This window comes from Alternaria infectoria (assembly GCF_024043175.1).
Source record: "Alternaria infectoria strain BMP 0036 chromosome Unknown scaffold_3, whole genome shotgun sequence".
In the NCBI taxonomy this organism is placed as follows: Eukaryota; Fungi; Ascomycota; class Dothideomycetes; order Pleosporales; family Pleosporaceae; genus Alternaria; species Alternaria infectoria.
In genome coordinates, this window is record NW_026250692.1 from 806,562 (window position 1) to 833,939 (window position 27,378).

At 42.5% G+C, this 27,378-nt stretch overlaps 7 protein-coding genes across 7 annotated transcripts; 2 read left to right on the forward strand and 5 right to left on the reverse strand.

Moving 5' to 3' along the window:
- Positions 1–12,261: 12,261 nt before the first annotated feature.
- Positions 12,262–13,631, reverse strand: J4E92_002499 (uncharacterized protein; the record flags this gene model as incomplete). Its single annotated transcript, XM_051493902.1, has 3 exons — positions 12,262–12,934; positions 12,983–13,520; positions 13,568–13,631. 3 exons carry the CDS (start codon positions 13,629–13,631, stop codon positions 12,262–12,264), a joined length of 1,275 nt encoding a protein of 424 aa, XP_051355581.1.
- A 554-nt stretch (positions 13,632–14,185) lies between these two features.
- Positions 14,186–16,043, reverse strand: J4E92_002500 (uncharacterized protein; the record flags this gene model as incomplete). The annotated part of the gene is made up of 2 exons (XM_051493903.1): positions 14,186–15,694; positions 16,035–16,043. The coding sequence occupies 2 exons, from the start codon at positions 16,041–16,043 to the stop codon at positions 14,186–14,188; spliced, it is 1,518 nt and encodes a 505-aa protein (XP_051355582.1).
- Positions 16,044–16,818: 775 nt separating this feature from the next.
- J4E92_002501 (uncharacterized protein) lies at positions 16,819–17,531 on the reverse strand (the record flags this gene model as incomplete). Its single annotated transcript, XM_051493904.1, has 3 exons — positions 16,819–16,941; positions 17,135–17,299; positions 17,478–17,531. The coding sequence occupies 3 exons, from the start codon at positions 17,529–17,531 to the stop codon at positions 16,819–16,821; spliced, it is 342 nt and encodes a 113-aa protein (XP_051355583.1).
- A 401-nt stretch (positions 17,532–17,932) lies between these two features.
- On the reverse strand, positions 17,933–19,556 carry J4E92_002502 (uncharacterized protein; the record flags this gene model as incomplete). The annotated part of the gene is made up of 2 exons (XM_051493905.1): positions 17,933–18,237; positions 18,293–19,556. 2 exons carry the CDS (start codon positions 19,554–19,556, stop codon positions 17,933–17,935), a joined length of 1,569 nt encoding a protein of 522 aa, XP_051355584.1.
- Positions 19,557–20,347: 791 nt separating this feature from the next.
- On the forward strand, positions 20,348–23,452 carry J4E92_002503 (uncharacterized protein; the record flags this gene model as incomplete). Its single annotated transcript, XM_051493906.1, has 4 exons — positions 20,348–20,631; positions 20,688–20,977; positions 21,025–22,784; positions 22,835–23,452. 4 exons carry the CDS (start codon positions 20,348–20,350, stop codon positions 23,450–23,452), a joined length of 2,952 nt encoding a protein of 983 aa, XP_051355585.1.
- Positions 23,453–24,989: 1,537 nt separating this feature from the next.
- Positions 24,990–25,556, forward strand: J4E92_002504 (uncharacterized protein; the record flags this gene model as incomplete). Its single annotated transcript, XM_051493907.1, has 1 exon — positions 24,990–25,556. The coding sequence occupies one exon, from the start codon at positions 24,990–24,992 to the stop codon at positions 25,554–25,556; it is 567 nt and encodes a 188-aa protein (XP_051355586.1).
- Positions 25,557–26,197: 641 nt separating this feature from the next.
- Positions 26,198–26,821, reverse strand: J4E92_002505 (uncharacterized protein; the record flags this gene model as incomplete). The annotated part of the gene is made up of 1 exon (XM_051493908.1): positions 26,198–26,821. The coding sequence occupies one exon, from the start codon at positions 26,819–26,821 to the stop codon at positions 26,198–26,200; it is 624 nt and encodes a 207-aa protein (XP_051355587.1).
- Between the last annotated feature and the right edge of the window lie 557 nt (positions 26,822–27,378).

A 27,378-nucleotide genomic window follows, 5' to 3' on the forward strand; every position in this document is an offset into this window, starting at 1 on the left:
GTAATATAGAGTAAAGAGAGCTCTAAGAAAACGTAGGTAAGCTCTTATTAGGCTGCCTAGCTAACTTAATATAATAGTCTATAGCGCCTCTATAAGAAAGTAACTCTAAAGCTTTAGATTTATTAAAAAGGTTCTAAAAGTCTACTAGCTCGCTAGAGAGCTCTATTATAATAGACTCTTTAAATAGTATAGAGGTAAGTATAATAAAGCGCAGCGTGTTAATAGCAAGAGTAAGTTTATAAAAGTTTATTACCTATAACGCTTACGCTATGTCTCTATTATTCTCTACGTTCTATATAAACGTAGATACTATAGATACTACTATAGGTCTAAGCTCTAGAAGAAATAGGCGCGTAGTAGTTTTTTTTATAATTATATCTTCTACTACTCTAACGCAAAGTTTACTCTAGAGTATATTAAGAATAATACCTTTATAGCGTATCTATAGTTTTTCTAAAATAATATTATAGGTAAGTTCTAGAATAATATAGGCTACTAGCTATAACGTCTAACTATCTAGATTATACGTTATAGCTATAAGTCTAGAAATATTAGTCTTCTCTAAGAACTCTGTAGCCTAGTAAAGAGTTTAAGAAGAAATTATAATATAATTAGCTTATAGCTATAAGGCTACTACCTTACTAATAGCGCTATAGCACTTATACTCTAAGTCTACTAGAGCCTACACTACTTTAACGCTATCTAGTAGTAGTAGAATAAGAAATAGGCTCTTATCTATAGACTACTAGATCTTGCAAATGTTATTAGTAAGAAAGTTACTTATAGACTTCTCTACTAAGTTAGCGCTTACTTACCTTTAGTCTAGACTTAGACTAGAAGCTACTAGTTTTTTAAAACACTATATCTTTCTTCTATTATAGTATATCTAAACTCTACTACCTATAGTATAGTTGCGTTAGTATAGCTTTAGTAAAGATACCTCTACTTACTATAGTAAGTGTAGGCCTCTAAAGCGCGCCTAGCGTTAAAAATATTCTAGAGAATCTAGTTAGTATAGGCGCTACCTGCGCTACGCTCTAAAAAGGCACTAGAAGTTTTTACAGCGCCTATATTTACTATCTAGATATTACTATTGTAGTTATAAGCTAAGAGCGCTAAGAGCGTAAAGTTATAATATAAACTCTTTACCTTAGTAGTCTTAATATCTACTATAATAGCCTTATACTTCTAGATAGCGCTATTAAAATCTAAATACTAAATACCTTAGTTAAGAGTAACTGCCTATATACGCTTATTAAGCGCCTAGCGTAGCTTAGTAAGCTTCTAGTTACTACTCTAGCTAAGCCTACCTACCTGCATAAGAAGCTAGCTAAAGTAAATAAAAAAGTTAGTAAAGCTCTGCTTTTTACTTTATTATAAGTAATTTAACTACACCTAGGCGCGCTTCTAGAAGTACTAGTTACTATAACAAAACTTAAGATACTCTAAAAAGGTAATAAAGTTCTAATAGTTCTATTTACTAAGCTTATAGAATAGAGTAACTTTGCGCTACACTATAATTAAGAGAAACTACTAAATATAAATAAACTAGGCCTTTATATCTCTAATAAACTTCTAGTCTATATTTAATTTATATTCTATTATAATACGCTATAAATAAAAGTATATTCTATTACTAGTAAATAGCTCTTCTAGAGGTAAAGCCTTATAGCAGAAAGCAAGAGCTACTATAGTAGTAAGAGAACTTAGAGGTAGTAGTACTATAGCCGCTAAGAAGAATAGCGTAGGTACTAATAAGGTTATAGTTATAGTAATAGGTAGTAATATTATAGAGCTAGGCGCAGAGCGTATTAAGGTAATAAGGTTACGTAGTTTCTTATTCTAGAAGCGCAATATTGCTATTATAACGTAGTCTTAGGCCTATACTTTATAGATAGCTACTATCTACTTAGAAAGCTAATAAAGCAACGTAAGAAAAGAGATCTCTAGAGACTCTTAGGTATTCTATATACTAGGTTCTACTATTATAATACTTAGGTATAGCGTGCAAAAAGAAGAAATATAAATATTATAGACTAGCCTTAAAGTATAGCTATAATAAGCGTTAGTAAAGATATTATATTTCTTAGAGAGAGAGCTTATAGTAAGCCTTACTCTATATACTAAGCTAAGGCTTAGGTAAAGCCTAAGCCTATTACATATAGACTTTCTTAATATTAATTAGATAATAGAATTTATCTAGTAAACTTATAGAAAGTAGTAAGAAGACATTTTAAATTTAGGTATATAATAGATTAATTATTCTTACTATATATATATATTATTTCTATACTATAGAAAACTAAATTAATATTAATATATTATAGATTTATAGAGTAGAACCTGTATTTAGATTACTATGTCTATTTTTATCTAGAACCTTGCTATTCTTCTAGATCTTATGTTTTAGCTTCTTAGCGCCTAGTAGTTCTACTAGGTCTTTCTTAGCGTTTAGAAAAGTAACTACCTACTCTACCTAACCTCTAATAGTATCTATATTCTTTTATAAGCTATCTACTACTTTAGAAGCTTATATAATCTTACTACGCCTTTATAAGTATCTATAGAATCTATTATAATTAATAGCTTATATATTAAGATTCTAAACTCTCTTTTAGTAATTATTTTTAAGTTACTAGATAGATATAATAACTTTATTAAGATTACTATAGATTACGTTAAAGATACTTCTATAAGTTATCTCTTTAACACTACTATAACTAGATAGAGGTTTATAAGAAAGTATATATATAACTAGAATTTAAGATATAGATTAGTCTAGATAGTAATTTAGCTATAGAAAATAGATTTTAGAGAGAAATAAAAGTTAAGTAGTAAAGAGATCTAGATTTATACTTACGTATATAGTATTATATCTAGTATCTAGAGAAGAAAAGAAAAAACTTATTATTAAGTTAAAACTAAATATACTATTCTAATTATTTTAAGAAGATGCTTAAGAAGCCTTTAGAGATAATATAATATTAATATTAGAGTATAATAAAATTAATAAATAGCTTTAGTAGATAATTTAAATATACAACTCTAATAGATATAGATCTAGCACTATCTAGTATATAATACTTAGAGTTATATATACTTCTTACTTAAAGGCTTAGTAGTATATACGTAGTGTTAGCGCTTAGAATCTACTCTATCTAAGTATATTAATCTATAATTACACGTAGTCTTCTAATACGCTAAGCTATCTCTACACTACTCTACTACTTAAACGCTATAGTACGCTAAAGAGCGAAATACTTAAGTAGCACTAACTCTAGAAATAGAATTAGAATTCTATAAACTAACTTACGCTTAATATATTAGTGCTAATTTAGTTAGTGCTATAATTATATATAGTAAATATTACTTATAGACTTTTCTAGCTTTATAATAGTAAAGATATATATATTAAATATATTATTAAGAAAGTCTATAAGTAATTTATAGCTACTCTATTTTTCTCTATTATTAAGACTAAAGGTTTTATTAGAGTCTTATAGATATTATACTTTCTTAAGATTTTATAGCTTCTTTTTTAGCGCGCTATTTATATATTTAAGTACTACTAACTCTAGGTACTCTAGGTCTTTATTTAGAGTATAATCTATAGTTATATATAAAAAGTTATTAAAGTTAAAAAGAATAGGCTTTCTATTATTATAAAATTATATAGAAGTAATTATAATAGAGTTATATACTATACTAATCTTTACTATATATTATACTATAAGAAAGATCTAAACTATTAGTAAAAGAATCTGCGCTACTAGCTAACTTACTATACTAGTAATTACTCTAATATACAATTTCTTAAGGCTTATATATACACTAAGAACTTCTTCTAGTATATATCTAGAGTATTTAAGCTAAAAGAAAACTAAATTATTAGTTTTAAAAGTCTACTAGATAGTAGTAATATATAGATATTTAGATAGTCTCTTTAGTATTTCGCGCTACTAATAGCTAGAGTTCTTAGCTAGCTCTCTAATTATAATAAGTTATCTTTAGTAAATATATATTAATTATATATACTTCTCTTACACTAGATTCTCTTACTAAACTACTATATTCTAGAAGCTTTTATAGATTTCTTAGTAGTTTAAAGAGTAGCGCGTCTTACTCTATATTACTTATTTTAGAAGTACTAACTTTATTAGTACTATAAGGCGCTGTAATAGTGCTATACTTATAGATACCTAAGGTCTTAGGTACTATTAAAATACTTTTTTAATTATCTTTAAGACTATACTAGTTATATCTACTATTAAATACCTATAGTAGCGTTGCGTTTATTGTATAGATTTATAAGCGTAGAATTTAGAGTCTAGTTATTATTAAAACTAGTATAAGAGGTTAATATATATAAACTAATACTATATTAAGTCTATAGATAACTAGTAATATAAACTATAGTTAGTTAGTATCTAAAGATAGAAATTAAGCTCTATATTAGTACCTAGGTTAGTAGATAAAATCTATAATAAAGTACACTCTTATACTCTTATCTATTATTCTTATTTTTATTTATATTACTACTATTATTACTACTTATAATACGTTAGAATAATAGACTAAGTTAAAGTTACTTAGCCTACTTTATATCTATTACGTTATAATATAGCTAATTAAGTTATAGAATATCTCTATACTCTACTATTAGTATAGATACTAATTAATAGTATTAACTATACTACGCCTCTACTCTAGCTAGATTTATATCTTTAACTATTATAGATTCTAGAGTAGAAGATTTAGAATTATAACTAGATACGTAGTAGACTATATATAGAGTTAATTTATTATATAGAACTTAAGGCTTAGATATCTAAACTTAATTATAAGCTTATATAATAGTAGAAAAAGTGTTATACTATATACGCTACGCTTAATAAGTATAGAACTAAGAACTCTAATCTTAAGCTTAATATTAAAGCTTTAATAGATAAACTCTACTACCTTTATTACTTATAGGTATATAATATATAGATTCTACTTAGTTCTATAGCTTACTTAGTCTTAGAGCTATTTATCTCTATCTTTAGTATATAATAATAATAAAAAAGCTAAAGAAAGAATACTATAGTTACTCTTAATTAAGAAAGATAAGGTAAGCTTATAGCGTCTTAGATTTATTTATAATATTAAAGAATATTAAAGTATTTCTAGAAAAGTAGGTAGTAGAATTATTTAGTATTTATATATAGTTAGTTTCTGTAAATATATATAATTATAAAGAAAGAACTACGTATTATCTATAATAAGAAGACTAAGTAATATTAGCTATATATTTAGCTATTCTAGTAACTAAAGATATACTTTAATAATCTAACTTATTCTATACTTAGAGACTAATCTTAATTATTCTTATTATTACTATCTAATATAGTGCTTATAGTTACGTCTCTATCTATAAGCTATTCTAATACTTTAATAAAGTTCTTTAGTGCCTCTATAAATAAAACTAAAAGCTTACTATTCTCTTTATATTTAAGTTACACTAAAATTATACCTAGTTAGTAACTTTATTACTCTACTAATAAGTATAAGTTAGATAAGTAGAATTCTATCTATATCTAGATCTTTAAAGTCTTATAGATTTAATTATAGAAGCTAGTAAAGAAAGAGCCTCTATAGATTATATTACTATTCTATATAGTAATCTATTAATCTTATATATTAAGCTAGCAGTTTTTAAGCTTATTAACTATCTTATTAATAGTGCTCTTCTAATTATAGAAGTCTAGTTATAACTATAATAAGTAATTACGTCTAAGAAATTATCTCTAACTACTATAAAACTATAGATTATTTAGTATTATCTATTTATAGATATCTATAGTAGCTTACTTATTATTCTATTAGAAGACGTAAAGTATTAGATTTTAATCTTTATCTACTACTTACTCTACTATTTCTATATTATTACTACTATCTAGAAGCTTATTAATATTAATAGGTTTAGTTATAGTACTACTATACTAGGTAATTATTACTATATATAATAACTTTTATACATTTAAAGATAGAGTAGAAGTAGAAACTTATAGTAGATAGTTTATTCTATCTTCTAAATTAGATAATACTACCTTAGCTAAGCTAGGCTCTATACTTAGAATGTTGCTAGTAGATATAAAGCTCTTAGGTAACGTTAGAGACTTTAGAGTCTCTTATATATCTAACACGTTATCTATATAGGTTTTAGTAAATAGCTTATACTTTTTACTAGTAGTAGTAACTTCTAATATAAGTTTCTTATAGTTAATTCTTCTAGAAAACTTTTTACTACTATTTTATATAGTTATAGATAATTAAGAAGTTAGCAAATAGCTCTTACTTTCTATTCTAGTGCAACCTTTAGCCTATCTATTATACTCTAGAGTAGAGTCTATAGTATTATGTATATCTATAGTAACTATTAATAGATTAATATCTATATTAAAACTAGACTTAGAGCGCTATATATTAGAATCTATAAGCTTACTTATACTATTATATAGTTTAATTAGCCTAAGAAATAGTTTCTTAGTTTCTATAGAATACTATAGAACTTAATAGAAGATAACTAACACGTCTAAGATTACTATTAATTATACTACCTAAGCTTAAAACGTAGATTTAATTAAAAAGATCTATAATATAGCTAGAGAGCTATATACTTATAGTTATAAGTAAGAGAAAGTTTAAGTAGATTCTATAAAAACCTTATTAATAGAGCTAATAAGTTAGTTAATTATTATAGACTATTCTTAAGTAGTATTATTTACGTCTAAAAGCTACTAAGTAATCTTATACTCTAGAAACTAGTTTCTAGTAATCTAGAATTAGTGTTAGTTATAACTAGATAGAAGCGCCTATTTACTTACCTTAAAGTTACTATATATACTACTATCTTATCTACGTTACTTATAGAATTTAATATTCTAAATAGATTTCTCTAGTACTATTACTATCTTGTTAATAGAGTTGTCTATAGTAATAATAGAATATAAAGATAAATAAAACATAGTCTAAGCTAGTAGTAACCTTTTATACTATAACTATAGAAATCTACTTAGTATACTTAGGTATCTTAGAGTAGCGTTAGCGTATATTATATAAAGATAGAGCTATTAATAGGCTTTATAAGCTCTAGTAGTAGTAGTGTTATAGCTTATCTAGATAGTTATTTAGTAGATATATATCTTTGTATAATTATTCTATTTAAGTACTACTAATATTATAGTAAGGTATACTCTAGAGTACTATATTATTAGCTCTAGTACTATTTAGTATAGCGTTTGTTAGTAATTATAATAAAGCGCATAAAGTTTCTACTACTAAAATAATTATAAGTAGCTTTCTCTAAGTCTAGAGTCTATATAGCAACTTTAGACTTATAACTTATTAGTTATTATACTATAAAACACTATAATAGAGAGCTATATATATTATATTGTATAAGTTTCTTACTACTAGAATAACTCTAAGCTATTATTATAAAGCTTAGATTCTTATACTACTAAATCTATTAGCTTTTATAACTTTATATATAGTAGTTATATAGCTAGCGCTCTTATCTATATAAATATCTAATAGCTAAGATAATACTAAGCTATTGTAGCGAGGCTAATAGATATTCTACTATTAACTTTATTAGCTCTTATAGCACTAAATACCTAGATATAGAATCTATAAGGTAAATACGCTATAATATATTAATATCTTACTACCTATATAATTATATATAGCTTTATCTAAGACCTAAACTATAGTTAGAAGGTATATACACTAATATATATAAAAGTATTACTACTCTAGCGCTATATTATTAGTATTATATCTAAAAATACCTTATCTTCTAAGTTATAAATAGAAGATCTACTATATTAGTAGTATATAATATAGTGTTACTATAATAGTAAGATAGACTTTAGTTATAGTATAATAGCTTTACTACTTATCTTATAATAATACTATAGAGAGGTAAGAAGTAGTAGTAAGTAGTTAAAAGTAAGAGAATAAAGAAGCTATAATAAAAACCTCTATACTATATAATATATAAAGAGTAAAGTATCTACTTTATAAAGATAGTAAATATAAGTATCTTATAGTATAGTTACCTAGTCTTGCAGAATTAGTTAATATAAGTAGTATTACTTATTTTTATAATCTTCTTATATAGTAACGCTAATATACTATTAGTAAATATAATCTCTTAAAGCTATTTTTTAGAGTGTAATTTACTAAAGATAGCTTTTCTACTAACTTTATTAACTTTCTTATTCTCTTATCTTCTATCTCTAATTATTCTAGAGAAGAAATTATAGATAAAGGTTAGCTATTAGTAAGCTACTAATCTTAGTCTACTCTAGCTATATTCTATAGTCTTCTAAGAAAAGATTTAATTAGCTCTTAAGAAGCTACTACTAACGCCTTATTAGAAGATAATAGTTATAGATAAGAATATATAGAAGATATTTCTAATCTCTAATAAGCTATCTAGCTATTTAATACTATTAGCACCTACTAATATAATATATTAAAGCTATCTTCTAGGTATCTACTAAATTATTAATACTATAAAGTATATTAGGTAGAAAATAGAGAGATTACTTAATCTAATATTATAGCTAGAGCTCTAGAGCTAGAAGTCTAAAGATTCTATAATCTAAAGTTTAATTATCTCTCTTATAGCTTTTATTATTATAACCTAAGAACTATACTATAGAGTAAGATACTAGAGTTAAATCTTACCTACGCGTAAAATCTTAGATTTTATATAGTAGTAAAAGATATAATCTCTAGAAACTTTTATATAGTCTTTAGAAGTTATAAAGAGTAATAGAGCGTCTAAAGTATACTAACTTATTTATTATTATAAAGAATTTAAAGATATTCTCTACTAAGTAGATACTTATAGTAAGCTTATAAAAGTATACTAGAAAGGTAATAATCTCTCTATTATAGAGATAGAAGTATAAAGATAAAACTTTCTTATAAGTTTCTTTATTCTATTATAAATATACTTAATTCTAGTATTTCTATTATAATAGATTATAATAGCTACTTCTAGTAGTTAGATAAGATAGCTTCTTTTTTATATTCTAGGCACCTATGTATATATACTACTTTAGTAGTAAGCTCTAACTAGGCTTAATAGCTTTATAGTAAATTTTATTTAAAATCTTTATATAATAATAGCTCTTCTATATAATATAAATAAGAAGTAATATAAAGACTACAAAGATAGCTAAAGTAATACCTATAACTAGTAGTATATTAAATCTAAACTTTTTATTACTAGCTAGCGCTATAGTTATTCTAAGTACTACTAAAAAAGCTATCTTATTTCTAAATCTTAACCTCTAGTAGCGTATTAGTTAAGCGTTATAATATAATCTTACTAAACTTTCTATATACTATAACTCTATTAAGAGCTACTTAAAGTTTACTTATCTATAAGCTATATTAATTCTCTAGCTTATAAGAATCTAAAGTACTTTAGTAGATTAGAAGAGTATTTTTAAAGATAATAAACACTACTTATAAATATAAAAGTAGACTACTTTATTACTCTACTATAGTGTGCTTTAGTAAATATTAAATAAAGATAATATAGTATATACTAATAGTAGTATAGAAGTATATATTATCTAGAGTATTATATTTATAGTCTAGTATTATAATATTTCTTATAGCCTAGAAAGTAGAAACTAGAAAATAGAAAATAGAGAATAAGAAATAGAAAATAAAAAATAGAGAATAGAATACAAAATATAAAATATAGAATATAAAAAATAGTATACTAGAACCTAACTCTAGAAATAGATAATAGCTAATATATTTTTATATTACTACTTTAGCAAATAAGAAAAAGAGCAACTTTACTAGAAGAGTAAGCCTATTAATTAACTCTAATTAAGACTTATAATATCTAACAGATCGCGAAAGTAAACTAATTCTTATTGTTCTATAGTCGTATGTAAAGGTAAAGCAAGTTTGACTTATTATATTGTAGTGTGTTGGATCCAAGAGGTCATGAGAGCTAAGAGGCGTACGTCAAGTGGCCCGCTGCTTTACTGTGCGAGGCTACTTGAGGAACGAACGCGAACTTTGATCGCAAAGGCTCGTTTGCTATGACCAAAGGGCTGACAGATTCTGCGGCTTGTTGCGCTGCTCCTACACCAGAGTCGCGTTGTAAGTGGTTGCGACTATCTTGAAGGCAACCTTCTCCAAAGCAATCTCTATATCGGTCCTATATGTGGTATGACGCTCACTAAAAAAACGAATAGGTTCTACCACAGCGTCAACACGACGATTCAGATATTCAGTAGCTTGACGCTAATACAATAAGTTAGCCTATGTACCTTTGAGGCTTCCCAGCCACTGCGCAGATATGTACTCACAGTTTTCCACTCGCGATGATCCTCATACATGCGGTCGTATATCTGCGACCTGTTTAGTCTCCTGGATTAATCTCGTCGTCGTCGTTAACGTACGTATTGCTCGGGATGGTTATCACATTTGATCCAATGGAGGAAACGAGTGTGGACATATTCCAACTCTTCGTATGCTTCCCACAAGTCTCTGATCAACCCAGTCGGATCGTAAGTCCTATCATGGAACTCTTTCTCGTCATATACAAATTGTCTTCGTATGCAGAGCGCCGGTATGCATTCTTGGAGGTAGTATTTGATGAGCTGGGACCATAGAGACTTTGTTCGTTTTTGGATGGCTCCGCCTATGCAAGTCGCATACATCCGCTTCAACGGGAATCCCATCTGATTACCCAGTTCCACAAGCGCAGTCATCAGTGGAAGTCGGGTGCTTACCTCCATCTGTGCGTGCAAGATAGAGGAAGCTTGGAGCATGGTCTCTGCCGGGTCACTGTAGTCAATCTTTTCAAGACCGCCTCCAATCTTGACTTCAGTTGCCTGACCTTCGCGTCCATACAGCAAGCCCACAGCATCTAAAAATACCCATTGGATGCTTCTAGCGTAGTTGATTACGACTCTCGAGTGGGGCGCGACTAGACCTTGCAACCCATATACTTTGTCTTTTGGGTCGTGGCAATCGCTTTTACTGAAGGTCGCAAGCAGACTCGTGTAAGTGTACTTCTTTGCCGAGAGCGCGTGTTCGACCAGCCATATCACCTGTTGCGGTATACAGTACCGAACCTGCACCAGCAGTGGAGATGCACTTGAAAGACAGAATCGCCTCAGCTCTTCCCATGAAAGTATAGTCTCTCCGCACATGATCCGGATATATCGGGCTAGCATGATTTCTTGTACAATCCAAAGTCTTTTCCAGTACGTATTGAGGAAGAAGCATCTGAGTGCTGCGGCCGGCAAGCTATTCGACTCTGGCTCCAAGCAAGAATTCTTGGTGGGATGGCATTGCTCCTCGGTTCCAGAGATCCTACGCCGCCTTGGTCCTTTCGTAGGCGACAGCGTGGTTCTATCTTCGTAGTACCGTCTCAGACCGGACTTCAACACCGTCATTGCCGCTTCAACCTCGGAATGACATGGCCCGAGCCACACGTAAACGTAGGCGGCCCGACTATAGATCTCGGACATCAGCCTCACCTGATGGTTGCGTTCGGTAATCACCGTTTGATTGATGCAGATCTGATCGATCCATAACCATTGTGTCTCGGCCTCGTATAGACCGTTACTTTGGAACTTGAAGAGTCTTGTCCTGAAAGTTTCGAGGAATGCGTACAAGTTTTGACGCACTTTCAAAGGCTGACCGTCGATGTAGATGCGCCGAAGCGGTGAGCTTGGTCCCCATTCATACGAAACCGCTCGATAGTCGGGTGTTCTGTCGTCTTCGAGGTAGGCATTTCTGAGCTGGCATTTGATATCGCCAGAAGACGCGGGAGTAATGCAGACCAGTCGAATTTGCTGTCTTCGAGTGTCCAGAGGTTCGTGCTTGAAGCAGTGACTGACGTCGTCCGCGCCTTCCATGCTTCCGAACGCAGGCCGCGCTAGTCCGAACACGTACTAACTTGAGGTTTAACACATGTCAGAGAAGCCCAAGGTAAAACTGTGACCAATTCCTTAGGTCTTATCGGCTGGAGAACAGATGATAGGGATATTGCGTCTCAAGTTGTAACGGAAGATGAAAACGTAACCTTCAGCATTTTTGGATGTAGAAACAGCGAGCGGATGCGGGGTATAGGCAGCAAGTATTACTAGCCGCTAAAGAATATACCACGCCGCATACCTGCAGCTCTTGCAGACCCCCATAGCAAAATAAACTTAGAAATCAAACGGCCAACTACTCGCCCTTCTTCAAGAAAGTCAAAGCAGCAACAACATACCCCTCCATGCCCACTGTCAACGTAGGCTGCACAACTGGCGCAAAGAAGGGACTATGATTTCCAGGAACGTCCTCACTCAACCTCCCCTCCTTCTCCGCCTTATCCCAAACCGCGGGATCCGTCCCTCCATACAGGAAAAAGCAACTCGGCTTGCCAATCGCAGTAGCGAGAATGCCAAAGTCTTCCGAGCCCTGTAGACGCGCAATGTCCGATTGATACGAATGCTTTCCAGGCTGGAAGTGCGCTGAGAAGGACTGCTCAAGCGCGTTGGTAACGTCAGCGTCGTTGAAGAGCAAGGGGAACTGCGTTGTTGGTGTCAGGGTAGGAGTGTTTGGATTGTTGGATGCTTCGGCCTCGGCGGCGATGATGCGTTTTACGCTTGCGAGGACGCGTTCGCGGGTTTGGGGTAGAGCTGCGCGGACGTCGATCTTCAGGTTGGCTTCCGAGGGGATAATGTTTTCGGCGTCGCCTGCGTGGAAGGCGGAGACTGTTACCACGGCGAAGTCTAGGGGGTCTACTTCTCGCGCGACGATGGATTGGAGACGCATGATCGTGGATGCGGCTTGTAGGATGGGGTCGATGCCGCGATGGGGAGTAGATGCGTGGGCTTGTCGACCTTCGATGCGAAGTCTATAGGGATTAGTTTGAATGAGGAGTCAAGAAGAAGGGCGGATTTACTGGAATCGATCAGCCGAGCTGGCGATTAAACCATGCTTCGTACCAATAACACCAGCTCTTTCCGGCATGACATGTGCGCCCACCACAACGTCCGGCTCTTTGACTTTGTTGTACAGGCCATCATCCACCATGTTCTGCGCACCACCTGCTCTTTCTTCCGCTGGCTGGAACACCAAGATCAACTCCCCGCTCCATGCCTCTTTACATTTGACCAGAGTTTCCGCCGCCGCAAGCAGCGCGGTAATATGCATATCATGGCCGCAGGCATGCATCACGGGCTTCTCAACATCGTCCACATCCTTCATACGCGCTGTACTGGCATAGTTCAGGCCTGTCTTCTCTTCCACGGGTAGCGCGTCAATGTCAGCACGTAAGAGAAGTGTCTTTCCGGGGCCATTGGAGAATGTGGCAGCGACGCCGTGGCCGCCGATGGAAGAATGAATTGTGAAAGCTTTGAAGGTCTCGAGATGTTTGACAATCGCTTCGGCTGTCTTGGCTTCCTGGAAGGACAGCTCCGGGTGCGTGTGGAACCACTTGTCTACGGCTTCATTAGCCATGAAACAATAGATTACAATGATCACTCACAGAGCTCTTCATATGAAGCCAAGTCTGGCCGATGTGCCTTGACAATCTCACTTATGGAAGGCATATTCTGCTTCAATGCTCTCGCGACGTTTACAAGAATGGGTGGCTGAACTGCAAATGATCTGTAGTTGGTCGCTGATATATACGTCCAGTCTTACGGTAGATAGCTCGGTAAACGACCTGCCTTTGTCGCGTTAGCATGTACCGTCGTGATACCCATGCTGGATTAGTGTTGTTCTGACAAATGCGGTTCCCGACGGGGAAAGTCGAGAATGACGTATGAGCGTGCGTTGGGTTGTGGGGTAGCGTAGTTGATTCCGACGCCGATACCGCCGACAGCAGCGCAAGACTGTACGAGGCCGATAAGAGGAGCCGCGGGTTTAAAGTGCGTGTATTGATGTGAGTAAGCTGGAAATTGATACGTTCGTTGATAATAATACAATGATGTGCACAACGCCAAACGAAATCCTTCTTCTAACGCAGAATGCGTACATTTCAAACTCCTCGCATGTGGCGACAATGACCGACGGCTGCGTCAAAAGGTGCGCGATTCGTCCATTCCAATATACAGCATGTGTAACAAGCTCGTAGAGGGAGGGAGGATTGAGCTTTGCCATTCTACGACTCTGCCATGTCCTTGTCGTGTTCCTCAAGCTGCCTCTCCAGACTTCCCATGAGGTCTGGTTCCGAAGTTGGTGCAGAAGGAGCAGCTGATTGAGGTTGCACAGGCTCAGCCTCAAGTTTGGGTTCGGCCTCAACTACAGGCTCAGGCTGAGGCTGGGGCTCCGGGACGACCACAGGCGCTGGTGCCGCGTCCACTTCCACTTCCACTGATGGAGCTGGGACTGGAACCTCGCTTGGAGCCTCCTCGGGAACGATGGCTTCTGTGGTAGTAGTAGAAGTCGAGATCTGGTTCATGGAATTCTGGCGACTATGGGAGACGGCAGAAAGCGGTAGATCAGGTGAGCTGGACTGGTCACGTTTTGGCGTCTGCAGCGACGTGTCGATTGGAGCGGTTTCGATTGCGGTCCTCTCGATCGTTGCGATATCTTGAGAGGGCTCGTTGGAAGCCGGCGGCGGATGGCTTGCTAGCGCGGTGCTCTCTGTCAATGTAGCGTCCGCAAAATTGGGGGCTTCGGTTGCTGGAGCACTGGGTGGGACTACAGAGGACGCCTGAGGGGTCGCTGGGTTGGAGGTATGCTCCATGTCTTGATCTTCATCTTCCGAGCCCTCCTCGCCAGACCCCTCTTCTTCCTCACCACCGGCGTCTGCCATTGGCGTATCACCTCCATCTGACGGAGCTACCGATCCGTCCTCTTGTTTGACGCCTGGTACACCCAGCATGTCACCGCCGGCAGTTGATGCTGGCGTCCCTTGCTCTGCTCCTTCGACAAAGACGACCTTCTTCTTGCCTCTGCCTGGGCCCCCACGCTTGACCTTCTTCTTAGGAGGTGGCGGCCTCCGCCGAGGTGGCGTTTGTTGTAGGATGTCGTTAGCTACGACGACACCTTCCGCATTCACAACACCGACTCCCTCGACGATTGTTCCCGGTGCCGCAGTAGCTGGCGCAACTTCAATTGCAGCATCTTCAGGCTGGACTTCGCCTTCTACAGCCTGTCCTTCTGGTACAAGTACCTTGTAAACAGCCACGTTGCCATCTGCATCAAGTTTCTTAACCTTGGTTTCCCGCAACGCAGGTTGCGCAACCTGACCATTCACGTATGGTGATGGGAGACCTTTCCTTCTCTTCGCGAGATACTCTGGTTCCGAAACTTCTAGATGCCGTGCAACTTTGACGTACTTCTTGATAGTGAAGCCGGTACGGATCTCTTTAGTCTCTTCTTCCTCATCTTTCATCTCGTTGTCGTCTTCTGGAGGGGCCGGTGGTTTGTACAACTTCCCGGAGCGTGCTGCTCGCAGCAATTGCTGAGAATGCTCAGGCAACATGTGAGAATCTCGAGGCATGGGCAGCTCGGGCCAAGCATCCTTGTCCAAAGGTTTGTTGTCGGCCGAGTTTGGTTCAATCGTGATTTCGGCTTCCCGATACTGACTAATGGGCAATCCTTCCAGTACATTGTGCTCTATCTGGCCGCGTCCTGACCTGTTGGACCGATCCCTGTTCCGAAACTAGTTAAATCATGTCAGCTTGAGTCTAGAAGAGATATGTGCACGTTTGGACGTTGTCCGGACAAGATGCGATGCCATGGCTGCATCGTTGCGCGGGAGGTGCAGGTACTAAAGAGCTCCTCATCACCACTCGTTAAAGCAAGCGAATCTAGAGACTACTCTCTTATCGCTCAGTCTTCCAAGAGATAATGGCGCGTCGATGATAGTCGATGGAATATCAAAAATGCGACGCACGTGATAGAAATAGCGGTGTTGCGTCGCGCGCGTGCAGAGGCTGGGAATTGATGTCGCAGACGCTGCTCAAGGACGCATGCTCAAACAAGGAGTTGGAATGACGTACCGGAGCCATAGTAACATGCGATGCCCTCGATGGGCTTTAGGGCAGGCGGTGAAAGTGGGTATTGATGTCGGCGCAATGCAACGGGAAGTCGCGATGCGTGAAGGGGAGGCGCGTCGCTTTGCAGAAGGCAGGCGCAACCGTGCGCCGCTATACCCCTTCGAGTGCGTTCGCGACTCCGGGGCTGAGCACCGGCCTATGGCTTGAAACGCAAGTAACAGGCCTCCTTTTTGGTCTTCTTGTATCGATCGTCGTACCAGATACATGGTAGTTCTAATCACACCATACTTTCTTACTTGGCCAAGACCAATTCTGGTCGCCATCCGCTGGTTTTGCGAGGGAGCGCAGTAGGGAACCACTTACAACTTCCGTATTTCAAACGATGCCACGCGGGAAGAAAAGCATCAACGGAACTGTGAATCCAGCGACGCGTGATTGGAATTACTATGGGCCTGAGCCTCGCCAGAGAGATTGATCCATATCGGACCGACTATTATCGATGGTGAATGTATGCTTTCAGGCATTGGAGGCAATTCAGAGATCTCATACAGTCATGGGTACTGCCGATACGTGCAACGAGGTGACCTATCTTCAGTCTGAACTCCATTTCAAAGAGTTGAGCAGGCTCAATATAATACAGTACATCATTCTCAACGTATCATCGCTGTTGACGTAGACGCAGCTCCTCCGTTGTCGTACAGGCTCTCGCCTCTCCATGCAATGTACGCCATAGTGTTACAAGATCATTTCGTCTCGTCGTCCATACCCGCTCTCTTGAGCGAGGCACTCAATCCCAGCCCTGGTCCTTCACTCTGACAATGTCACTTCTATCCCCTTTTTGCTTGCCCTCTCTTCCACCTTCGACGACCAATCGGTCGATCTGGTAGAATTGGCTGATCACCGTTTGCCTCTGCGGAATGAGTCAGCATTCAGTCCTGTGCATCCAACCTCGACTTCATGTTCCGAGCTTCTTGCAGCGGCACGCCCAAGCGCATACGTCGCCCGATGGCTCTCGAGATCGCGGCTCGTCCGCCTCTACCACTTTTCTGCCACGCGCTGCGAACCTCCACTTCCATTGCCGAACCACAGGGTATATATCTCACCTTTAGCATCTGCAATTCATTCAAGCCCTTCTGCACCAACTCCTGTATTGTCCGCTCCTCGGTTATGTTCTTGCTGTCTCGGAACGCATCGCGCGTTCTCCGTTTGGCATACTCGCGGAAATTGTAGGCGGCGAATTGCCCGCTTTGGCGCAGCAGGGAGCGATACTACGTGCGGAGGTTAGCTAGTGTTCTTCCACGGTCCATGAGAAATAAGCGCGTTGAAAGCCTGTGCATCTCAAACGCAGAGTTACAGAGTAGGTGTGTGGGTTGCGACACTAGGGCGGCGATACCATGAGTGTAGGCTGCAACGGATGTCCTGGAAAACCGCAAGGAGGATACGTACGAGTGAGCGCACTTGGTAGGCCATGTCGCCTTTCGTTGCCTGTGCTAATGACATGGTCGCGGGTTGTACAGAGGGACGTGGAGGGTAGTGGTGCACTTGGGAATAAAAGTCGCTGGTTAGGTCATTGGTATTGGGCAGGTCGGAGGAAAGCTACGAAAGTCCGAGCATACAGATTGCCGCAGCCTACCCCACGCTGCATCGCCACAATAGTCTGCATCGAACAGGAGATTGAGCGCTGAACGCACATTTTTCATTATGCCTGACGTACTAATATTTTACAAGTAACTAGTGTCCCAGAACTACTGGAATCAATGGAAGCCTTGTGGCTCCGGGTCTCCATGAAAGTGGTATACCCAAGTGACTTCGCATAAACGCCTCCCAATGCAAATAAAGCCATCATCATCTCAAGCGACTGTGTGATGTCTGGAGAAAAAAAGCAAGACCTACTCGCAACCCTACTTTTGGCGGTGCTTCTCTTGGATCTTGCGGAGTTGCTCCTGGACGTTCACGTCTCGCATCTGCTCTACACGAGCAGTATTTTTGGCAGGATCAAGCTGACCATCGTACGACAGTGCAGCCTTCTTCCTCCGAGCTTCTTCCTCTGCAGATATCGGCAATCCAGTAGCTCCATCGTAGATATCCTCACGTTGACTAGCAAAGCGTTTGAGGTTGTTCGCGACGTCGGCGGTGTTGATGGTTGTAGAGTATCGGGCTTCGGCCTTGTCGCGCTGTTCTTTCCAGCGCGGATCAAGCAGTTCGACTAGAATACAGTGTTAGCGATGATCTTTTGAGGGACAGGAATGGGGTCGGCTTACTTCTGATGTGCTCATCCATCTCGTTCGCGGGAACTTGCTGCTTGCAGTTAGGGCACACGGCCATTTGAACGTTTGCCTTCTTTGCGGCAGCACGGGGAACGTAGTCTGTGACAATGCGACCAGGTGCTCCTCTGGCAGCAGCCTGAGCGCGTGCGCGCTGCTCGCTCTCCGCTTGGCGCTCTCTTGCTAGCCGAGCTTGCTCTTCTTCGCGCGATATCTGTGCCGGCGTTCGGTAGTCAGGCATAGGCGGAGGCGCGTATGACGGCACACCGTACGGTGGCTGCACGGGCGGCGCTGCGGGAGCGTAGTTTGGCGGCATCTGAGATGGGGGTACCTGCTGCTGTGTGACGTTGTAGTAAGTCATCTCGTCGGGCATGGCCTCCTCGAGACGCCTTGTAGAAAGTGAGACGGCTGCCTTTTGCTCGAGCGACTGCGACTGCAAATCGTTCAGTTGTGCCGGTGGAGGCAGGTCCGCTGCATCGTCAGCCTCGTCAAAGAGCACAGTCGCAATGACAGTGAAGTCGTGCCAGTCCACAGTCGCATACTCTTGCTTCTCAGCCTCGACCTTCTTTTCCTCTTTCTCTTTTTGGGCGGTCACGTACTTGACGTACTCCGCACGTCCCTTGGCACGATCTAGCACATGGAACCGGTTCTTGATGTTCTGTTGTAGCTCCTGGATACGCGCCTCGACTGTCGCCTCTTCCTCAAGTAGGATCTTGTACTGCTCAACAAGCGATCGGAAGAACTGGAAGAAGCTGTGGTTTGGTCGGAGAAAGTCAAACTGGAAGTTGCCAGACTCACGGTTGCGCAGATCCTTCAGCCAGTTCTCACCCACGCGGGCCGTGTATAGAGCCGTGAGCTTCAGCACCTCCAAGTCCTTTGCGCTGATGTTTGGCATGCGCGCAGAGAAGCGGAACCTGGGCGGTTCTGGGGGGCCCTTGGGCTTGTTGTCAACGACTTGCTTGGCACTTCCAACTGACCGTCCGTGACCCTCCTTCAGTTGCTGGAGATACCACAGGAAGTAGGCGTTGTAGGGATCCTCTTCCATGACGAAGACGAAGTTGCGGTTGTTCGCTGCCGAAGGATCGGTAGTGACACGCTGCTTCAGTCCGTTGAAGTGTGATTCGCCTCGGCGGGCAACGAAGTCGGCCGTCTTCGCAATCGTTTCGCGCACGTTGGGCGGGGGGATGACCAGGTTCGACGGCGGCTTCACGTCGAGCTCGACAGATCCCGAGGCGACGCCATTGCCGTTGGGGTTCGCCATGGCGCGTGTGGTCGGTGTACGTCTCGGCTTCGAGTGATGTCGTCGGCAGTCCTGTATATGAGTCGCGAAAAGCAGGTGAGGCACTCGTAGATTGCGCGGGGCAAGAACAGGGAAGAAATTCAAACGCCGGTGACCAGATTCCCGTCGCGATTACCTACTTCCGAGTGACTTGCGCGTAGATCGCGTGGTGTGAATGTGGACGTGGTTGTTGGTAGCTGCGACTGGGCGTCGATATACGGGAGATCGCAAAGTTCCAGGGTAGGCAACAAGATGTTCCGCGCCGGACCCCAGCCACAGTTGCGCCACAACCAAGCCACAGCTTTCGAAATGAAGCACTCGGCGTAATACTCAAGACGCCTCGGCTTGCAAACGGCTGTCGGAGGTCAGACCACTGCCGCTGGAGGATTCATCTGATTTCTCCAAACTGGTAGATAATTGGGTGGAGTGAATTCTAGCCCTATGTACCTGGACCTATTTTCAGCTCTCCCAGTTGGGAAAGGGCCGTCGTAAGGAACAGCTTGCAACTAGGATTAATCGGTACGCAACCACTGCTCCTCGCGGGACTCTCTCCCCCTAGCCTGAACCATTGCGCATACCACAGAGACCTCCATCTCTTCCCCCCTCACCTTGATGAGACTCTTTTCCAACTCTCTTTAACTCTCTTTGCAACGACGTCAAGGCCGTGAGCGCCTTCAACGTAGACTCTGGAACTCCGCAACGTTCCCACCTTTTGGTACAGCGCTCCACTCGCCAGCTGATCGAGCCGCGACACATCTTCACATCCCGCCGTCATGGCGAGCCTCTCGGCACCCAACGCCTACCTGGGCGAGAAGCCCAAGGCTCGTAGATCCAAGTCGCGTTCCAAGTCGCGCTCCCCAGCCCCGAACGGCCGAAAGCAGCCCAACACACAGCAACAGAAGGTCCAAGGCTACACTTCCGAGGGAGTGCAGGACCATGATATCTTCAACCTCCCTGGCTCGGACTGGTCACTGCTGGCCGTTTTGACCTTCATTGCGGCCGGTGTTCGACTGTTCCGGATTTCACAGCCTACCAGTGTTGTCTTCGATGAAGTTCAGTAAGTGTGGTCACTATACAACAAACTCAACAGACATGTTGGCTGACTGATTCCAGTTTCGGTGGATTCGCATCGAAATACATCAAGGGCAGATTCTTCATGGACGTCCACCCTCCACTCGCGAAGCTCCTCATCACACTGGCAGGATGGTTGGGTGGATTTGACGGAAACTTCGACTTCAAAGACATTGGCAAAGACTATCTGGAGCCCAAGGTCCCATATGTCACCATGCGCATGCTGCCCGCTATCTGCGGAGTGTTGACGATCCCGACCATGTTCCTCACCCTCAAGGCCGCGGGTTGCCGTACTACCACTGCGGCCCTGGGCGCTGGACTTGTCATCTTTGGTAAGAGACACTTCTTGGGAGGTGTAATGCATACTGACTTCTTGTAGACAATGCGCTCGTCACCCAGTCCCGCCTCATCCTCCTCGACTCGCCGCTCATCATCTTCACCGCCGTCACCGCACTCGCCTGGACAAGCTTCATGAACCAGCACGAACAAGGACCGTCCAAGGCCTTCCAGCCATCTTGGTGGTTTTGGTTGGCTGCTACCGGTGTCGGGCTCGGCGCAACAGTCAGTGTCAAATGGGTCGGCCTCTTCACCATCGCCTGGGTTGGTAGCTTGACACTGGTACAACTCTGGGTTCTTCTCGGAGATACCAAGAACGTCACGCCACGCCTGTGGTTCAAGCACTTCTTCGCACGCATGTTTTGCCTGATCGTCATTCCCGTCTCGTTCTACATGGCCATGTTCGGAATCCACTTCATCTGCCTGGTCAACCCTGGTGAGGGTGACGGCTTCATGTCTTCCGAGTTCCAGGCGACACTGAACTCTAAGGGCATGCAAGCTGTTCCCGCCGACGTCGCGTATGGAAGCCGTGTCTCCCTACGCCACTGGAACACTCAAGGCGGATATCTCCATTCCCACAGCCACATGTACCCCACCGGTAGCAAGCAGCAACAGATTACCCTCTACCCCCACAAGGACGAAAACAACATCTGGATCATGGAAAACCAAACTCTGCCAATCATGCCGGAAGACTACGCTGGCCCAAACCTCACAAGCCCTAAAGCTTGGGACAACGTTGGCCCTACTTACATTGAAGATGGCGGTGTCATTCGCCTCTACCATATCACCACTGACAGACGCCTCCACTCGCACGATGTTCGTGCTCCTGTTACCGAGGCCGACTGGCAAAACGAGGTTTCTGCCTACGGTTACGAAGGCTTTGAGGGTGATGCGAACGATCTGTTCCGCATTGAGATTGTCAAGAGCAAGTCTGATGGAGCCGTGGCAAAGAAGCGCGTTCGAACTATCCAGACCAAGTTCAGGCTTGTTCATGTCATGACTGGTTGTGCGCTATTCTCACACAAGGTGAAGCTCCCTGACTGGGGTTTCGAGCAACAAGAGGTCACTTGCGCTCGGCAAGGCACATTGCCCAACAGCATCTGGTACATCGAGGGCAATGTTCACCCCTTGATGGTAGACGGAGAGGTCGAAAAGGTCAACTACCGCAACCCCGGATTCTTCGGCAAGTTTTGGGAGTTGCAGAAGGTCATGTGGAAGACCAACGCTGGCCTTACTGAATCGCACGCCTGGGATTCGCGCCCTCCATCGTGGCCCATTCTACGCCGCGGTATCAACTTCTGGGGCAAGCATAATCGTCAGATCTATCTCCTGGGTAACCCGGTGATCTGGTGGAGCTCGAGCGCGCTCATCGCTCTCTACATCGCTATCAAAGGCTTCGCCATTCTCCGTTGGCAGCGCGGCTACCGTGATTACAATAACGTCACCTTCAAACGTTTCGACTACGAAGTTGGTATGAGCATTCTGGGTTGGGCTTTCCACTACTTCCCATTCTACCTGATGGCGCGCCAGCTGTTCTTGCACCACTACCTGCCCGCTCTGTACTTTGCCATCCTTGCACTTTGCCAGATTTTTGACTTCGTGAGCTACCGCTTCAGTGTCTTTGGTTTGAGGCAATACCCCGCGATCGGCCAAGCAGCGGCTGTCGGTTTTCTCGCTGTCGCTATCACAGTCTTCACTGTATACTCTCCCCTAGCATACGGCAACGCATGGACCAAGGATGCTTGCAAGAGCGTTAAGCTGTTCGACACTTGGGACTGGGATTGCAACAACTTCCTAAACTCTGTAAGTTCTCTTCGCATCACGACTGGCCAATTTCAGCTGACAAGTTGTAGTACGAAGCATACAACGTCATGCACTCTGAGCCTGTAGCATCCATCGCCGTGCCTTCATCAGCAGCACCTGCTCCTCCAGCTCCAGTCGCACCAGAAGTCGTCCCTGAAGTCAAGCAAGAACAGCCCAAGGAACAGCCAGAGCAACCAAAAGAAGCGAAGGAAGAGAACGTGATGTCTGAGCAAGCGGTAGTTTCCCCGCCACCTCAGGAGGCCCCCAAGGATCTACCTGTTGTTTCCAAGGAAGAGCGTATCGAGTACCGCGACGAGAACGGCCGCATTCTCAATGACGATGAGGTATCAGCACTTGCTGGAAAGGTCAGCTTTAAGACGCGTTACGAGACCCGAACCCGTATCGTCGATGGCGAAGGCCACGAGATCTACGAGGGCCTTGTAGACTCGCATGGTGACGCTGAAGAAAACGGTGTCGCACCTCCCCACCCAGACGCCGAAGGCCGTAACCCTGAGACACAAGAGCAGGCCAATGCTCCCGAAGCCAGCGAGGCACCACCTACTGTCGAGGTCGTGGAAGATCAGCAGAAGGAGAAGAGCATTGAGCAGCATCAGGACGATGCTCAGCCAGCAAGTGAGGCTCAATCTGCAACGCAAAAGGATGAGTAAATCCTTTTTCCTTCTTCCCATGGTATTTTCATGGTCTCATTTCTCTCTTTTGTACCATAGGGACGGATACATTTAGCAGCGTACGGAGCTGGTGGCGCTCGGTCTTACACGACAAACACACGTAACGGCAGATGGAAAGTGGATTGCATTTGCCTTGGATCTTGTATGATTACATATAATGTGTTTTGCGAAAATCTGACATCTCACGTCGTATTTGTCTCCGGAACTGAGTTGTGCTATATGCATAAAGGCAATCATGACCACTGCGTATAAGTGTGGAAGACAGGAGAACGTTGGCAAGCACGAGAAAAAGTGCGAGGCACTAGACCTCCACAGGTCCTTGTCAGTTTGCAGTAACTCTTGCGGCTCGGCAACGACACGATAAGCTAGTGACAATGAGTTGCAGACTAAGCCTTGTCGTCCCGGGCTCGAGGACCCTCAGCCTCAGGCTAATTCATCTCATCCGATCTACCGGATGAACCGCTAGACAGCTCTCCCGCGATCGGATGGCGCGGTGCAAGATGCAGGGAGCGGGTATCCTTGAGCAACTTCACAAACTAGCATCTGATCCCGGAATATGCTCCATCGCACTAGGATTATGTCCAAGACTTGTGATTCGTCATCGGAACCTTTTGCCGCAGTCTTAAGTCCAGGGACCACAGGGGACCACAGTGGGCTGGAATACGTTAGCAGCAAGGGTCAAACTGGGGACGCTCTAGATCTAACGTGTGGCCGATCGCTTCTAGGTATTACTTGCACATGCCAGGAGCTTCTTCTTTTTTTCGGGCCTCGCAATGTTAGGAAACCCCACTCCTTGCACCCGGCGGCGAAGTCGGGCATGTGTCACGCAGCAGCTCGGGCAAAGTTACTACAAGTCATGTAATCTGTCCATGATCTCCGCCTGACCACCAGAACCAACACCCTATTTGACACAGATCAACGACATTTTGACTACTAATTCGCCGACAGATCACCTTTGGAGAAAAAAAGGAATTTTCTGGAACATGACTTTTGGGCATGAAGTGCTGTGGCTAGGGTTCGGCAGTAATACGCGTAAGACCCCCAAGTTCTTCCCTGCTTGCCTTGGTGGCAAACCAGAGGAAGTGTCGCGAGCTTCATGTCGCTCTTTGTGGGAATGTTCGCCACTTGCGTTGAGCTAAAAAAGAAGCCTTCCTCCTCGCCGTACTGGCCTCCGCGGAGCGAGACACTCACACACAAACGACATACCAGTGAGGGTTATAAATTAACAATGCGGTCTAGCCGCGCATCGCGTTTTTCCAGATACCCCTCTCACTTGCGCCAGATTCCCATGTTCACGACATCGTGAAACCCTCTTTTCCATCCCTCGACTTTGGTGTCTGCGTTTCTTTCTGGGGAGAGACTGTTCGTCTCCTCCTCTGGTTTTTGTTTTCTTTTCGCGGCTTGAATTTCACTCCCTTGTCTTTTAATTGTACTGCGATCATTGTTGCGCCGCGTTCCTATTCTGCTACCAGGCGTCTTGTCGTCTGCAATGGCGCCTGACTCGCACAGCGCCCACATGGCCGATGGCAACCACATGTGTGCCAACTGCGCGCGCAGCAAAGATGGACCTACACCCACTCAACGGTCGTACGACAACGATAACAACAACAACGTTCACGACGGCGATTCCTACATCCAGCAAAGCATCGAACAACCCAACCCACCCATGGCCAACATGGTCAATTCCTCCCACTCCGGTCCCTACAGAATCTACATCGTGACCGATACCTGCTACCCCACGGCCGATAGCTTCCAGAACAACGTCGGTACCACGCACATCACATCTGTGCACTCCACGAAAGCGGCAGCCAACAGCCGAGCCAAGAAGATCATCTACGAGAACGACGGCGAGTGTACAGTCGATCTTGACAAGATCATCGAGGAGGTGAAGAAAGGATTATACATTGGGATAGGAGTTGGTGGCAAGGACGAAAAGAGTGGCAGCTGCTTTGCGCGAAAGTGTGAGGTGGAAGGCAAGATTGTGGACGAAGACAGCGATAGCGAGGAAACAAGCGGCGAAAGTGGCGAAAGCGATCTTGTGGATGGCATGGGGGAGGCAGACGGCGATGTGGACATGGGCTGATGAGGAGAATACAACGACACAAACAGCGAACTCAGGAAGCCGCGGCAAACATGGGTAGCGGTTAGGATCTGCTGTCGACACATACGGAGGCGTGGAATTAGAGTCAAGAACGGCTCAGGAAGCTAAGGAAATACAATACCGCCGGGGTACTACAACGACCGTAACAGGCGTTCGAGGTATGGATATTCAAGACCATCGTAGGACGCGGGTCGAGAACTCCCTTGGGTTCCGGTTTGGAAAAACGGAAACGGACGAAAGAGCAGCCCCCAATCTCTGGACAGACACCTCCGGCACATCGAACTATCTATCTTGCGCGCTCGTGGTGAAACACGGCGTTTGCATATCGCATAGACACATTGGCAGTACACAAAACAAACGAACTGTATATCACTTCGTAGGAGGGGAGGTTGATCCGGCACCTGGTTGGCTGGACGAGCATGCAGACAATTAATGTATTGTAGTCTCCACTATCAATCGCAATTGGCAAGAATGGCTTCAATTCGTACCCCCCGAGTATCGCGAATGTAGGTGCTTACTTGACCAGGTCGAAGGATCCGCAAGCTTCTGATGCTTGCGCTACGACCGACTGGCTCAGAGCCTGGGACAGCTCTCAGTGGTTGTGTTTGTCTTCGAGGCGACGGTTACGAGAAGTTCTTTTTCAAGTAATAGATCCAAGACTCGTCGAATGCGTCTATGTCTAGCAAAGGCTTTTGTGAGTCTGATACGGACTCGATTATGTCTGGCGGAGTTACGGGTGTGTCCGTCGGCGATTCTTCCGTATCTAGCAGGTCCTGCTGTTCATCTGGCGGAGCGACTTGTGTCTTGGATGAGGCTCCTCGGGCTTCTGGCAATGTCTTTTGTGTCCTTCGTGTCTTTTGTGTTTTTTGTGCCTCTTTGGGTACTTTTGGCGGGGCCGGACCTTGAGAATCTGAATTCAGAGCAGCTCCGTTGTCGCCAACAGACGTGTTCGTATGTTGAGTGTCTTGAATGACTGGTTGCGTTATGGCATTTGCGGGCGGCCAAGGGCCAAACCCCTTGAATATGACTTTTTGGAAATCCCGGCTGTCGTAATAATACTCCATGTCCAGCGTTCCTCGGAGGTTCATCAGGACGATGGACACTTCTTCCCCGAAGCTTGCTGAGAATACCCTCCGCTTTCCTCCTAGGTCTACTATCTCCTGTGGGTGATCTCCTTCTTCCATCTCTTCTACCTGCTCGTAGTCATCTTTCGATACCGTAAATTGCCGTGGTGGCTGGTCCGGCATGTGATGCGTGCAGATGAGCTTGCCTTCCAACTTGTATAACCAGAATCGAACCCCCGGATACGCTACAGTCTCGCGCATGTTGGTCGTAGGCCTAGAAAGGGTTGATAACCGCTATTTTGCGAGCGAAGGGTATTGATAAAGGTCGGGTTGTTAATGTTGATCGTGTTAGCAGCAGGAAGTGCAGAAGTTGCGAAACCAGGTAGGATGAATACGGAAAGATATGATGCTCATGTCATAGGGAAGCGGCTCATGAGTATATGGCGGCCTTCACGAAGGACGTGAGTAAGGGTAAGCTAGTCTTTTGTAGAGAAAGTGCACCTCGATCAATCCTTTCAGGCAAGTGACATCGTGAGTATTGGTAGCCAGGGTTTTTCTTGCTCGGCTCGGAGTGCAGAAGGTAGACAGTGCTACCCTCTGGGATCTCTCCTTATCTGGACGAAGAGTCGCATCAAGCACTCTTCGGATGATACTATGTCAGCTCGGCCATGGGACGTGTGGTGGCCGCGACCTGGCGCACATCAACGGGGTCGATCAACGACCGTTTCGATCTTCCAATT